Genomic DNA, 13,147 nt, shown 5'->3' on the forward strand with positions numbered 1-13,147 from the left:
AACTATTTTATTTAGTACCTTTACCAATCAAGTCCAAATCTGTGAAAAAAATCTTCCTTCAGAAATTCTGATAAACATCCAAGTTCTTTAAGAAGTGAGCAAAGCCTGGGCTGTCAGAAGTCTTTGGTGAGAAAAGATTGATCACCTTCCTCTCCCCCTCAATCTCTGCTCTTTACTTGCTCAGTTTGTGGGCAACTTTAAAAAAGGGGGTGGGGTGTGGAGGCCTACAAACTTTCTTAGATACATCCTTAAGAACCAGTTTTGATATTTGAAGTTGATATTTAAAATTAAGTTGACAATCCCATAAAATATTCATTTGAGAGGAGAAAAGAGATAAACTGTGGGTGAGGGGAGTTATTGTTTCCTGTATTCATCTTTCCCCATCATCTCAAACATTCCAAGGTCTCTAATTGGCTGCTCTAGAATGTATTATCCGAAACACTTTCCAAAGTCCTTTCATACAGATTTGAATTGGCCAGTTTGGAATTTTTTTAATTCAGGTAAGATTCAAATCAGCTGTTTCACATGAGTTTGTTTCTCACTGTTTCAGTATGGCTGGTTGTTAAATGAAAGGTGTCTTTTATGTTACCTGGGATATTTCTTCTGTATACTTCTCCTCTCTTTCAACACTCCTTTCCCCATCTTCACTCGTTTTTCTTCATTGGGCCTATCACCCAATCCATTTGCCAGATAAACTTAAAAGACAAACTCTATCCATCACTAGCTGCCCATCACCTTCTTGCCCACTATGCCTCTTCAGTCAACCTTAAGGAGCATCTTCCTCTGAATTTAGCTTTTGTAATCAGGACAAGAAATCTTCAAGCATGACAAGTGGGAGTATTATTGCTGTTATTATTGTCATGGTTGCTATTATTATTAGCCATGATGGGGAGGGGGAACCCCAACCCTCTGTTTTCAACTAGGTTTGCCCTGCTATTGGGCTAGCCAGGTCATGTGATGAGGAATTGGCTGCAATTTATCCCTGCTCCTCAGTTTAATAGAGCAAGGTCCCCATACGCCTGTTTTATCAGCAATATAAGATATTAAAAAATAAAAATAAAAAGGTGGGTAGAAAAGAGGGAGGAGACTGCAAATAATACTCACACTAAAAAGGATATAAAATATTGGAAGGGCCTGAAAGATCCAGCGTTCCTTCCCCACCCACCCACCCACCCGCATCCCCCGCCCCCTCCTTTTGCACTGGGCCTCTGGAAAAAGCCATGAATTTTGAATTTGAGAGGGAGATAGGCTTCATAAACAGCCAGCCATCGCTAGCGGAGTGCCTGACGTCCCTTCCCGCTGTCCTGGAGACATTTCAAACTTCATCAATCAAGGAACCACCGACGTTAATTCCTCCTCCTTTGGAACAAACCCTCCTCGGCTTGCATCCTTGTTCCAGCAGCCAGCCTTCTCCGCCAAGGAGCCAAAAGAAAGCAAGGCACGGGCAGGCCCAGAAAATCACGTTCCAGCCTTCTGCTCTGGGTGGAGAATTCCCCTGGATGAAGGAGAAGAAATCTTTTAAGAAAGCTAACCAGGTCCCTGCCTCTTTGTCTCCCTCCTCTTCTGTGCCTGGATTTGTCCCGGCTTCTCCTGCAGGTCTGTAAAGGGGGGGGCGGGGGAGGGCGAACATTTGGGTGGCTGGCAGGGTGGAGGGAAATGACAAAAAAAAATCTGCTACTTAAAACTCACTAAGTCTTGGAAAAGGAGGCAAAGGAATATCCGTCTCCCATTTCTAATCTCAGTTATTGAAATATTAGGATGAATCCTTCCTTCCTTCCTTCCTTCCTTCCTTCCTTCCTTCCTTCCTTCCTTCCTTCCTTCCTTCCTCTCTCCCCCTGCCCAGCCAGTCTTCAAAACTGAGTAACTGCACTTCAATTTCTCCTATTTCACATCGTTTTTACCTCTCTTGTATGTTTCTCTGTGAGGTGTTGATTCCAGGGATGAGAATGGAAGGCAGTTTGTGTGTTTTGGGAAGCATGGGGAGTGGCATTGGCTATAAAGTGCTCTCTTCTATTTTCAGTGTAGCTGAAGGAGGAACAGAAAGAAAGCAGAAGGAAAAACCCAAACTCTTTTTTCCTCCTTTCCCCTCTACAGTTCACCAAAGGAACCCTTCTTTAGGCAACCAGTCCAATGTTCCAAAATCAAAACCATCTCCATCATGATGCCCCGAGGAAGAAAGGGTTTTGCAGGAGATAAAAATCTAAGGACCTGGTCGAAAATCCCCCCCCCCTTAGGCTAATGGATGGGAGACGCTAGCTTTTGAGGCTTTTTATTTTTAGGTTGGTGATAAGGAGATAAATCTTTTAAGACATCCTGCCTTTCTCTCTCTGCTTTCTGTTTTTCTTATTTATAGTTTGTGTTATTTGCTTACTTAAAGAGTTAGTTTTCAATCACTTAGTTGTGAATATCCTCCTTTTACACGCAGATAGAGACACAGGACAAAGGAACAGATAAGAGACAACAAACATCCACTCTTGAATGTGGATTCCTTTATAGCTGAAGGCAGCTTTCCAAAATGCATACCCCCCCAGCCCCTATGTGCATTTGTATTAAGACCGAACCATTTTACATTGTGTGGGTACAGAGGCGCTGGGGGTCGAGGAAGAATCTGTGCCCCACAAAACTTAGCAAGATGCCCAAACCATTTAAAACGGTTCTCCCCCCTCCCCCTTTCCCATCCCGCAGCCCCATCCCCGCCAAGAAAAAACAGAGATGGGACTATCCGTTTAGCTTTAGCCGGTTGTGTTACTCTGTGTAATTTTGCTGTTTCCCTCCTCCAGACACGTGTTTGGACCACAGCGAAAAAGCTTCCCGACGGCTGAGGACCGCTTATACCAACACGCAGCTCTTGGAGTTGGAGAAGGAGTTCCATTTTAACAAATACCTCTGTAGACCCCGCCGGGTGGAAATCGCAGCTTTGCTGGACTTGACGGAAAGGCAAGTGAAGGTCTGGTTCCAGAACCGTCGGATGAAGCACAAGAGGCAAACGCAGCACAGTGCAGATCACGCCGAAGAAGACCAAGTCAGCAGTCAGAAAACGGGGGAAGCCAAGAACTGCAGCTTTTCCTGCAGAGGAGAACGGAAGACGCCTTCTTCCTATCCAGCCGGCAGCCACGGCAGAGAGATTCGGAGTGCTTCAGTGCTTTACCCGATGCTCAGCCAGGGCAGAACTTCGGCCGCGGAGCTCGGCGGAATCGCCGACGCTCGCACCATCTCCTCTTGCTCGTCCTCCTGCTCTGTGTCCTCGCCGGGCGACGGGTTCCCGGAAAGTCAGAGGTCCCCTTTGCTGCCGTTGGACCCGAGCGCCTTCTCGGCTAATTCCTGCCCACAGGCCGCAGGAGAGCTTTCACCCAGCTTCCAGGGCTGCGCAGATAGCCCTATAAGTTTCTGCCTAGAAGACCTAGACTTTTTTACCAGCACGCTGTGTGCGTTGGATTTGCCCCATTTCAATTTTCAGTAACCTTTCGAACCCCGAACCTCCAATTTATTATCTGCCTTGGGTGATGAACCCCTATAAATACAAAGTGTATGCACATACCACCCAGTTAAATGCAGTCATTTCAAACCATTTACTTTTAACCACGAAACTCCTATTTTTTCCTCAGTACTTCCTTGGAGAGAAAGGTGTATTTCTTTAGTGAAATGATCACGTTAAATTATTTTGGTCATTTTTTCCAAAGGGAATTTCAATAACATTTAGATTTCCTTTATTCCGCACCCTCTCGCAAATGCTTGATGGAGTATCTGAGATCAAGCAGGTGCCCCAGGTGTTAAAAAATAAATAATTGTGTAAGGAGGGTATTTTTTTAGCTCAAGAAAAGATGCCCTTTAGAATTTGAAACATTTCAAACACCAGATTCTTTTTTCTCCCATACCAGCATTTCGACCATTCCCCATCTCATTTTGACAAAGTAGATATTAACAAATGCAGAACAAGAAGAAAATGTCCTAATAAAATTCTCAGGAACCAAAATAAGACATTTAGATGTCTTAATTTAAGAAAGAAAGAAAGAAAGAAAGAAAGAAAGAAAGAAAGAAAGAAAGAAAGAAAGAAAGAGAAAGAAAGGAAGGAAGGAAGGAATTATCTTTTAGAAATAGATTATTTATTTAAATGTTTTAATATTAAAATGCAAACTATTTATTGTACATTATTTTCATAGATTAAATAAATTGCTTTATAGTCTCTAAAATGCCGCATTCTTGTTTTATAGGCATTGAAAGAAAGAATCTAGTTTAGCTTTCTATCCTGTCAGTTCATTCAGATTTTATTCTTAGCAGTGTTTAAAGAATTATAGTGTAATATAAATTATTATTTTTGGTGATTTTTTAATAAAAAGACACGGTATTCTTATCAGTTAATTCTGTAAGTTTACAATACATCAGAGATATTTTAGAATATTTGTAACAGTTAAAGGAAAATATTTTTAAAAAGCAGCTTGAATAATTATAGATCACATACAAACACACCACAGATACACATTCCAGATTTGAGAAGAATTTAAACACCTGGAGCCAGACCAGTTTGATATGTCTGCAATATGCCTAGCAAATCAGAAAGGTTAGAATGAAAAAAGGCAATATTTGTAAAAATGTTCTTAAAATGAACATGTATTATCACCACCACTATAATCAATACAGCACCAATGTCACCAGGTTTTTTGGAATCTTTATATTTTATTTTTGCTAACTTTGCTTTGTACCTATGGATTTCCCATTCATTAAAAAAAGGCAGGAAATGAAAATGGAAAGAAGAATGGAAATACTAGTAAGAGAATGGTGTCCAGACTTTTGAATTCTGTTTCTGCAGGCTTACAGGATAAAAGTCAACTTTTCAAAAATGGAAATATTCTGGATGATAAAGATACTAAATTAACCAAAAGGGGGGGAGAAAAGAAGAAATATTGTTCGCATGAAACCATTTTTTTGAACATTTTCGGTGTAAAATATCGATCTCTTGAGATCAATTCAAGTAAAAACAAACCGAAACAAAAGACTTTGGATAGTCTTCTGCGTGGGGAGGATTGGCTTGAAAGCAAGCAGCTGCGAATATGCTTCTTCTCCAATAGCGCTCACTTATTATTTGCAACTCCAAATTTCTGAGATCAAAACCAAATGAGTGATTTAAAATGTCTGGCGTTTGGGAAAGTTTGCTGGATTATGAAAGGGAAACCTAGAGAAGTAACGAAATGAAAACAGTAGCTCTCTGACAAACATATTGTTATACTCCCGCACACAGACTGGCGCGCAGACACAAATAAATCATATTGCGTCTTTGTTAAGTCACGGGTATTTTTCCTAGCATGGCAGAATTTTGGGAGGCATTCAAATCGCAACGGTTGGCCAAAGTAATGCCCGAGATCCGAGAGAGGAGCAGAAGGACGAAGAACCGACGCCGGAAGAGGGGGTGTCGAGAAATGGAAACTCAAGATGGCGTATGGATCTCAGGCTGCGCGCTCGTGGGGGGGGGGGGGAGAAGGGGGCACTGCTGCAGATCCAGGCAGCCATTATAGATGGCAGAAATTGTTCTCTTACTACGGGGGAGCGTGGGCAGATAGGAATGCAGGCTGTGGTTGAGCAGGCTGTGAGCTTCTGACATCCCAAATTCTTCGTTCATCAGATTGTAGCTCAAAAAGATTTGACAATTATGCAATAAGCTTAGATATCTAAGCGTTTATTAACTGCATTTTAAGAATAACGGATATACATTTCCCTTTCCATGAGAATAGATATATTTCGTCTCCCTTCTTGCATTTATTTTTTTAAAAAACCCCATCCCCATAAAGCCTAATTGAAAGGGGTCCATATTTATGGGAGAAAAGAACTAACCCCTGTATTTTGATAATATATTTTAAAATTTAAGTTCAGGCAAATTTTCTGCTCTGGGCAATACAATAAACTGCCTTACACTGGTTATTAGTAGCAGCAGAATAAATTCATATTCATTTTTCTACTCTGAAGAAGTAAAAAAAATATTCTGTAGCTGGGCAAAAGTAATAAATGAGAAAGGAAGATTTATTTTATTTCACACTTTCCAGATAAACAGCGGCTTATTAAAACCAACCTTTTCACATACAGAGACAAACACGCACAGAATACAATCTTGCTCTGGTTGGTCTCTTTATTTTGTTTTGTAATAGTGTGGATCTAAAGATGACAGCTTTGTAATTGATCCTGCGTGGGATGATCTTTTCCATAGAAACAGTTCCCTGATTTTTGCCAGCTCTGAGAAAAACCTCTGCTTAGCAGCTGAGTAGAACAAACAAGATTCTCGCTCAGTGTGGACAAATCTGTCATACATGCAGCAGACTTTGCCTCCAACACTAGTTCTCAGTAATACAAGAGATTACGAGGTCTTCTTTTCAGATCCCATTATTCTTCAGCACCCTATAAGCACTAGTAATGGGGTGTGTGAATATCTGGACATTTAAACCAATTTCACAGATCATGCCAATCTAGTTATTTATTTGAATTCAAATAAATCAGATTTCAAGCATTTTCCATGGAGACTTACTTGCATTTTAAACAGTTGAGTCAATCCAAATAGAATCAATTTAATTCAACGGTTTGGCCCAATATTATTGGGACATCCAAATCAAATCAGACTGATTTTCCAAATACATTTTGTAACTTCGCAAAACGTTCAATTCAAACATTCCTGATAAACTCCCCATTGCCTTATTTTGTTATTATATTCCTTTTTTCCTTCAGCTCTCTTATGGCCATAGTCTTGGCCCTTCTTCCTTCTGGACTTGTTTCCTATGGGATTCTGAATAGCAGACTAAGTATATAGAAGGTCTCATACTTAGGGATTGTGCAGTCAAGGATTCCCAAAGTTGCTATGAAAGTATTACTGCAGCATAAAGGGTAGTTTACGAAATACGCAGGGATGAATCATATGAACAGTTAATTCATATTCCTCTTTGTTTTGGCATCATTTTTTTTCAGTCCTGTTTCCTTTCACTCTTTGGAGACTGGCTCCTAACATGCCACTCAGGCTAAATTTGGCTCCAATTTAAAAAAAGATTGTATATCTTAGTTGTATACAGACAAGCATTTGGTATATGTTTCCTACTTATTCCTAAGTGTAAATATAAAGACCTACATGAGTATAATTGGGATCTTTATGGGAGAATATACAAGGATACACAAATACAGCTAGTCTTCAACTTAAAAACATTCATTTAGTGATAGTTCAAAGATACAATGGCATTGAAAAAAGTGACTTATAACTGGCCCTCATACTGTTGCAGCATCCCCATGGTCACAAGTTCAAAATTCAGGCGCTTGGCAACGGGCATGTGCTTAGGATTGGTTGCAGTGTCCTGGAGTCATGTGATCATCATTTGTGACCTTCTTAGCTGGCTTCCAGAAGCAAAGTGAATGGGGAAGCTGGATTTGCTTAACAACTGCATGATTCACTTAACAATTGCAGTAATATGCATGAGAACTGTGGCAAAAAGGTCATAAAACTGGATGCAATTTACTTAACAATCACTTTGCTTAGCAACAGAAATTCAGTTGTGATTATAAGTTGAGTACTACCAATATTGCTTAATCATGTATGCGGCTTCCATTTTTTTTCTCTATTTGACTACTTTTATAAAAAAGGAAATTAACAGTTGCATCAGTATTTATTGCAATTTATTCAAAGAACTCAGTTAATTCTCCCCATGTTCTCTTAATACCAATTCTGTGAAGTTAAATAAGAGGCCCAAACTTGCCTGGCCCAAAATCACTTTCAGACTTTAGATGTCAGCAGTCTCTCAGTCAGAATTTTTTCTGTTAAATCCAAGTGTATGTGCATGTGTGCATATATAGCTGTTAAAAAAAAAGCTCTCTGCAGATATGATATTCAACTGTAAGTCTGAGTGGTTGATCTAAGAGAATGATGAGAAATCTTTTGGGCTCAGTGTGTCAAAAATTCAGAAAGTCAGCCTAACCTGACTGCTGGCATATCACCCCCACCCCTGAACCAAAGAGAAACAATTCTATTTCTCCCTATCACTGGACCACCCTGAATAATGGCATTCATCTTCCACCCTAGCACCACTGCTGCCATTTGAAAAGGCCACCTTGCACTGTTCCCCAAGGCACACAACTTTCAGAGGGTCCAAACAAAGGTTGCACCGACCACACTCATTCTAATGTGGCCTCCACAACTTCCAAAAATTGCACAAGAGTGGGGTTTGCTTTCATGAATAGTTGTTGTTTAGTGTTGATGAATGTTGGTGTATTGCCCAAAATGTCATGGCATGCCATCTTTGACACATGTTATAGGTTTGTCACTACTGATCTAGGACTAGGGAAACTCCAGTTCAGTTCTCCTTCAGTCATGAGGTTCATTATTACATTGGTCTGGTAATTCTCTCCTGGTCTAACCTCCCTCAAAACATGATTGTGAGAATTCATGTTGGAGAAAGAATAATATATAGTGACATGAAGCCTGTGGAGGTGAGCATGTAAAGGTAATAAATCAAAGATGAGTAACTTGAAGTCCCGGGACTATATGGAGCACTTTTACTTTTTTATGATTCCCAAAGCCTCTCTACACTGCTGAAAGTTGGCAACAATGTTCTCTGTCATTTTGAGACAAGAATCACATGCAGTATAACTCTTGAATAATTGCTTAAAAAATAAATATTTTTTGGAAAAAAAACAAATCAAGAAATTTCAAGATTGGAGGGAATCTTTGGTAAAGATTGAAAGAGAAATAAAGATCTACAGATTTGTCTTGAATGTTCAGCTGCAATTTCATTGCATTACAGCTATGGTCAATGCTAAGTCTAGTACTACAAACAGCAACAAAACATGAGTTAGTTAATTTGCTTTAAATGTATGTCTACTCCCAAGGGTCTTTTGGATGATATTCAAAATCACCTAACCATCTTGTGCATTTCAGTTTTGCATATAGGAAAGAATATATTATTTACTCTTCCGCTTTGGAAGCTCTGGACATATTGCACTACATATTCTGGCAATCATCCTTAAACACTCAGAATGCATATGTACTTCATAAATGAGCTTCATCTAATCCACCCTCATCCTACCCATATTTACTGCAGAATAAACTGAATTTCTTCTTAAATCCACTAAATTAAATGGGTTGTAATCCTGAATCTGTATCCACAGGATTGCATTTTTCATTATTGTACAAATAACATTCCCAGTGCAGTTCACATAACTTGGAAATATACTGTTTTTGATTACAGAAGTATATCTAAACTTGTCTTTTATATACACAGAATTGTGATTAGTTTTTATATAGCCAATAATGGCAGCTGATAGTTCAGGGCTGAGCCTGGCATTGACAATTGTGTTCAGGCTGATCTTTTGATCAGTTTGGCTCAGGCTGATTCCTGACAAATATAGATAAGAAATCAGTAACGACCTCTGTTTGTCTGGTTCAGTCTGCAGCAATTAGGAAGAGAACTATATCACAGGTTCTTAGGAGACAATGCCTAAAAACAAGATTTTGGTGAGAGAAAATTGTTGGAACAATCCTAAAGAAGCAAATATTTCTAACCAAGAGAAAAACATGATTACTTATTTAGCAGTAATTTTAGACTGTGGATCTAATACGTATGGGAAACCAATTAAATAGTCAATGCTGCTTGGGAATGAACACCACTGTCAGAAAAGAAACACTTTTTTTAAAAAAAAAGAGCTGTAAGTATATTCACATCCAATCACTCTTTGCCTACAGTTAATTTCTTTTTTTCTTTTTTAAAGATAAATAATTTTTATAGGCTTTGGCAAGATTGTCTCAGCCCTGATATAGATGCCCAATTCATTTGCTTGTATCTTTCTTAATCACTTGATGCTCTAGGTGGTCTTCTCTGCAATCCACTTGGACGCAGAGCTTTGAAGTTCAAACCCAGCAGCTCTACTGCACAGACACACCAATAACACACTTAGAGATCTGCATAAGCAAAAATGACAGCTCCCTGCCTCCGATACAGCCCTGACAGGAAAATGGGAGCTGCCACTTTACAAATGCAGTTATAGATGCTCAAAGCTGATTATAGTTTGGGGGCAAGGATGAAGGGGTTAGGTGAAAGATATAATCGAAAAAGAGGATGTTGGTAAGGAAAGTGAAGGAGAGAATGCTATAATGCATTAGGTTCATGTATAACTCATGTTTAACTTTCCCTCAAGACCAAAATATGTGTTATGAAAAACCAATCCAAACTGCTATTACTAGAAAGATGGAGTGGTGGAAAGCTGTTTATATAGTCTGAAATAAAGAATTTTCATACAGTATAGTTTCCATGAAAATATCTGCCTGCAAATCCTAGTGAAACAAATTGTATCATTATATAAGCATAATGTCATAGTTAATGAGATTTCTTGGAAAGATTTTCTGAAGAGTTGCCCTCAGATTAAGTAGCCCTTACTCACAACCGATAATCACATTTCTCAGTCTCTCTCTGAAGCCTCTCTCAGCAGGGTTACCTACACAATTCAGAAATAACGCAATTCCTACTCATGAGAGTAGAGTTTAGATTCAGAAAACAGGATTTCCATAATGGCAAAGGAAAGAGATAATTGCATAGGAATCAGGCTCTGGATTCATAATAATAATAGTTCATCAGGATTCAGGAGGCCTTGAGTTTGGAGCTAAACTTTAGCAATGACTGTTGGTATCTGCCAGGATCTACAGAGATCACTTTCTTGGAGCTATATTCAAATTTGAAAAAGACACACAAGAGAAGAAGGTGGGACTTTCTGGTTGCCTGAATGCTTGTCACTCATGCATTTATTTTAGAAACTGGACATGAGATTGGACACAGATGTAATTAAGCAATGGTCCATAATGCTTCCATTTTGTGAAAAATCAGATTTAATATATTATTTTTGATCAATTTAGTTTGTGATTTATACTGTATTAATTAGTTTAATTTAAAGTAGAGTGAGGAAATTCTTCTTAAAATTATAGTTTATAAATAATTAATAAAATATATCAGGCTTTATGACCTTTTAGACCATTCCACCTATCTATTTGCATTTCTTTTTCTGCACTCCATTCCTTTGTTTCTTTTAGGATTTAGTACAAGTAATCCTCAACTTATAACTACAGTAAAGACTTTGACATTAAGTGGTGTGATTATTAAATGAGGCAACACATGACCTCATCCAACTTTATGACCTTTTTTGTCACAGTTAAGCAAAGCATGTGGTTCTCCATTGATTTTACTTGTTGGAAGCCAGCTGGGAAGATTGCAAATAGTGACCACATGACCCTGTACAATTTGGATCATGTGATTATGAGGATGTTGTAATGGTCATGAGTGTGAGGACCAGTCTTAAGTCACTTTTTTTTTGAGTGCCATCTTAACTTCAAACAGTCGCTGAATGAATGGTCGTAAGTCTAGCACTACCTATATCTCCTTTTGCTTAAATTCTTTTCTAAAGATGTTCAATTAAAAAAAAACAATGTTTATGTTTAGGTTTTCACATCAGCTTCTGCAGCTGTTTCTTTATCAGTCATTAGGGTTACCTAAAAATCAGACAATCACTAGATGGCTGCAAAATATAATGATTTTGTATCTCATTGCTGTCAACTACTGATCATCCAGAACATTGCAGCTGAGACATGGGGTATTATCTGCCAGGAATGATTATATTTAAAATATAAAAATGTCAGCTACCATTGATTTCTGCCTTTCAAATTACTTGATTCACCAGAATATTATTTTCTTCTGGTCTGTTGAATCTCCAGCGAGGTTGCATGGTGACCCTCAAATCTATGTTTCTCTAAACATGTGTTATATTCCCACAAGGTCCTGAATTAATGTAAACATTGAAATTATGAATTGGGGCATATTTAATTTAACTGATGGTAACAGAACTCCAGGTAGCCTCTCTAAAGTAATACCTTTCACAGTATCTTAGAATATATATGTCTGAGAATACTTCGGCAATTGTTGCCATTAGACATTTGTTGGCTTGGAATTTTGCATGTCACTGTCCCAATATTTCTAGAAGGCATCAAGCTGAGGAAATCTAACTTGCAGGCCAAATAGTAAGGTATGCTATCTTTGCCTATTATTTGGAAATAAGGCCCAGGTCTTAGGGTCAGATTCTAACATATTTTTATACCAAGAGTTTGCTCAAGATCTTGGAAAATTGTTGCCAGCCAAAGTAAGCAGTACTGGCAGGATAGTAATTGTGCAAAAGCTTCCTATATTCTGATGCAGACTCAAAACTAGAGAACTGCCTTGCCAGCTGTAAGTCAGGATTCATTTTATATCTTCTCTGCAGATATACAGTATATACCAAACCCAGACTAGACTAGCCTGTAATGGAATGGTATGGGTTTTTTTTCCCTGTTAAAATGCAATTGAAGGCCTACTTGGCCACTTCCTTATAAGGAAGAATGTCCAGACAGAAAGCTAAGTGAATTTGGAGACAGATAGTTTAAAAAGGGAAGAAAGAGTTGATAATGGGATAGAGAAGAAAGTAGAAAGGAAAATAAAAGGAGCTAACCAGCATATTTAAAACAGAAGCAAACAGAATGCTTAGTAGCCTTAAAAGAATTTGATTTGTATGTGTATGTGTATACAGTATGTATATGTATATATTTAAATAGAAGCAGCTTATGTCTGAAGGTATTTAACAATAACATACAACAAAGAGAACATTTTAGTTGTTTATGATCAACTGGTTCCCTAAATACATTTCAAAATAATATATGCCTCCAATCTAAGATATATACCCCACTAGTAAAAAAATGATAATAAGTGGAGTATATTAATAAAATTTCAGACCACAATTCAAGAGCTTTAAAATTATTATTTCAGAGTGGTAAACTGAAAGTTATGAAACTATACTTATTCCTAAAATAAACTTAGAAGACATTATTTAGCTTCCAACCAAACCAACCAACTTTTATTATATAATTCTTCTCAATTATCTTTGAGATGTATTGGATTATTTCTCACATATTCCTTTGCCAAAATCCTGCATGGAGGTTATGGTAGTAACCAAAGTATCTTTAGGGCATTGGACTGAAAAAGGATGGTTAACTCCAGTACTTTTTCCTGAAAGCCAACAAAGAAGTCTTTCAAATCATAGTAGCCAATTTTAATGAAGAGAGTAACAGATTTCTTTCTCAACCTCAGCTACAACTGAAGTTGTATTATTGTTG

The 13,147-nt window shown here is 38.2% G+C and overlaps 1 protein-coding gene across 1 annotated transcript; it reads left to right on the forward strand.

The window, feature by feature from the left end:
• The first annotated feature begins 1,220 nt into the window (after positions 1 to 1,220).
• On the forward strand, positions 1,221 to 5,100 carry HOXB2 (homeobox B2). Its single transcript, XM_015810486.2, has 3 exons — positions 1,221 to 1,596; positions 2,781 to 3,269; positions 4,808 to 5,100. The coding sequence occupies exons 1-3, from the start codon at positions 1,221 to 1,223 to the stop codon at positions 5,098 to 5,100; spliced, it is 1,158 nt and encodes a 385-aa protein (XP_015665972.2).
• The last annotated feature ends 8,047 nt before the right edge of the window (positions 5,101 to 13,147 follow it).

Source organism: Protobothrops mucrosquamatus, unplaced genomic scaffold (genome assembly GCF_001527695.2).
Source record: "Protobothrops mucrosquamatus isolate PMUCROS unplaced genomic scaffold, P.Mucros_1.0 scaffold10, whole genome shotgun sequence".
NCBI classification, from domain to species: domain Eukaryota; kingdom Metazoa; phylum Chordata; class Lepidosauria; order Squamata; family Viperidae; genus Protobothrops; species Protobothrops mucrosquamatus.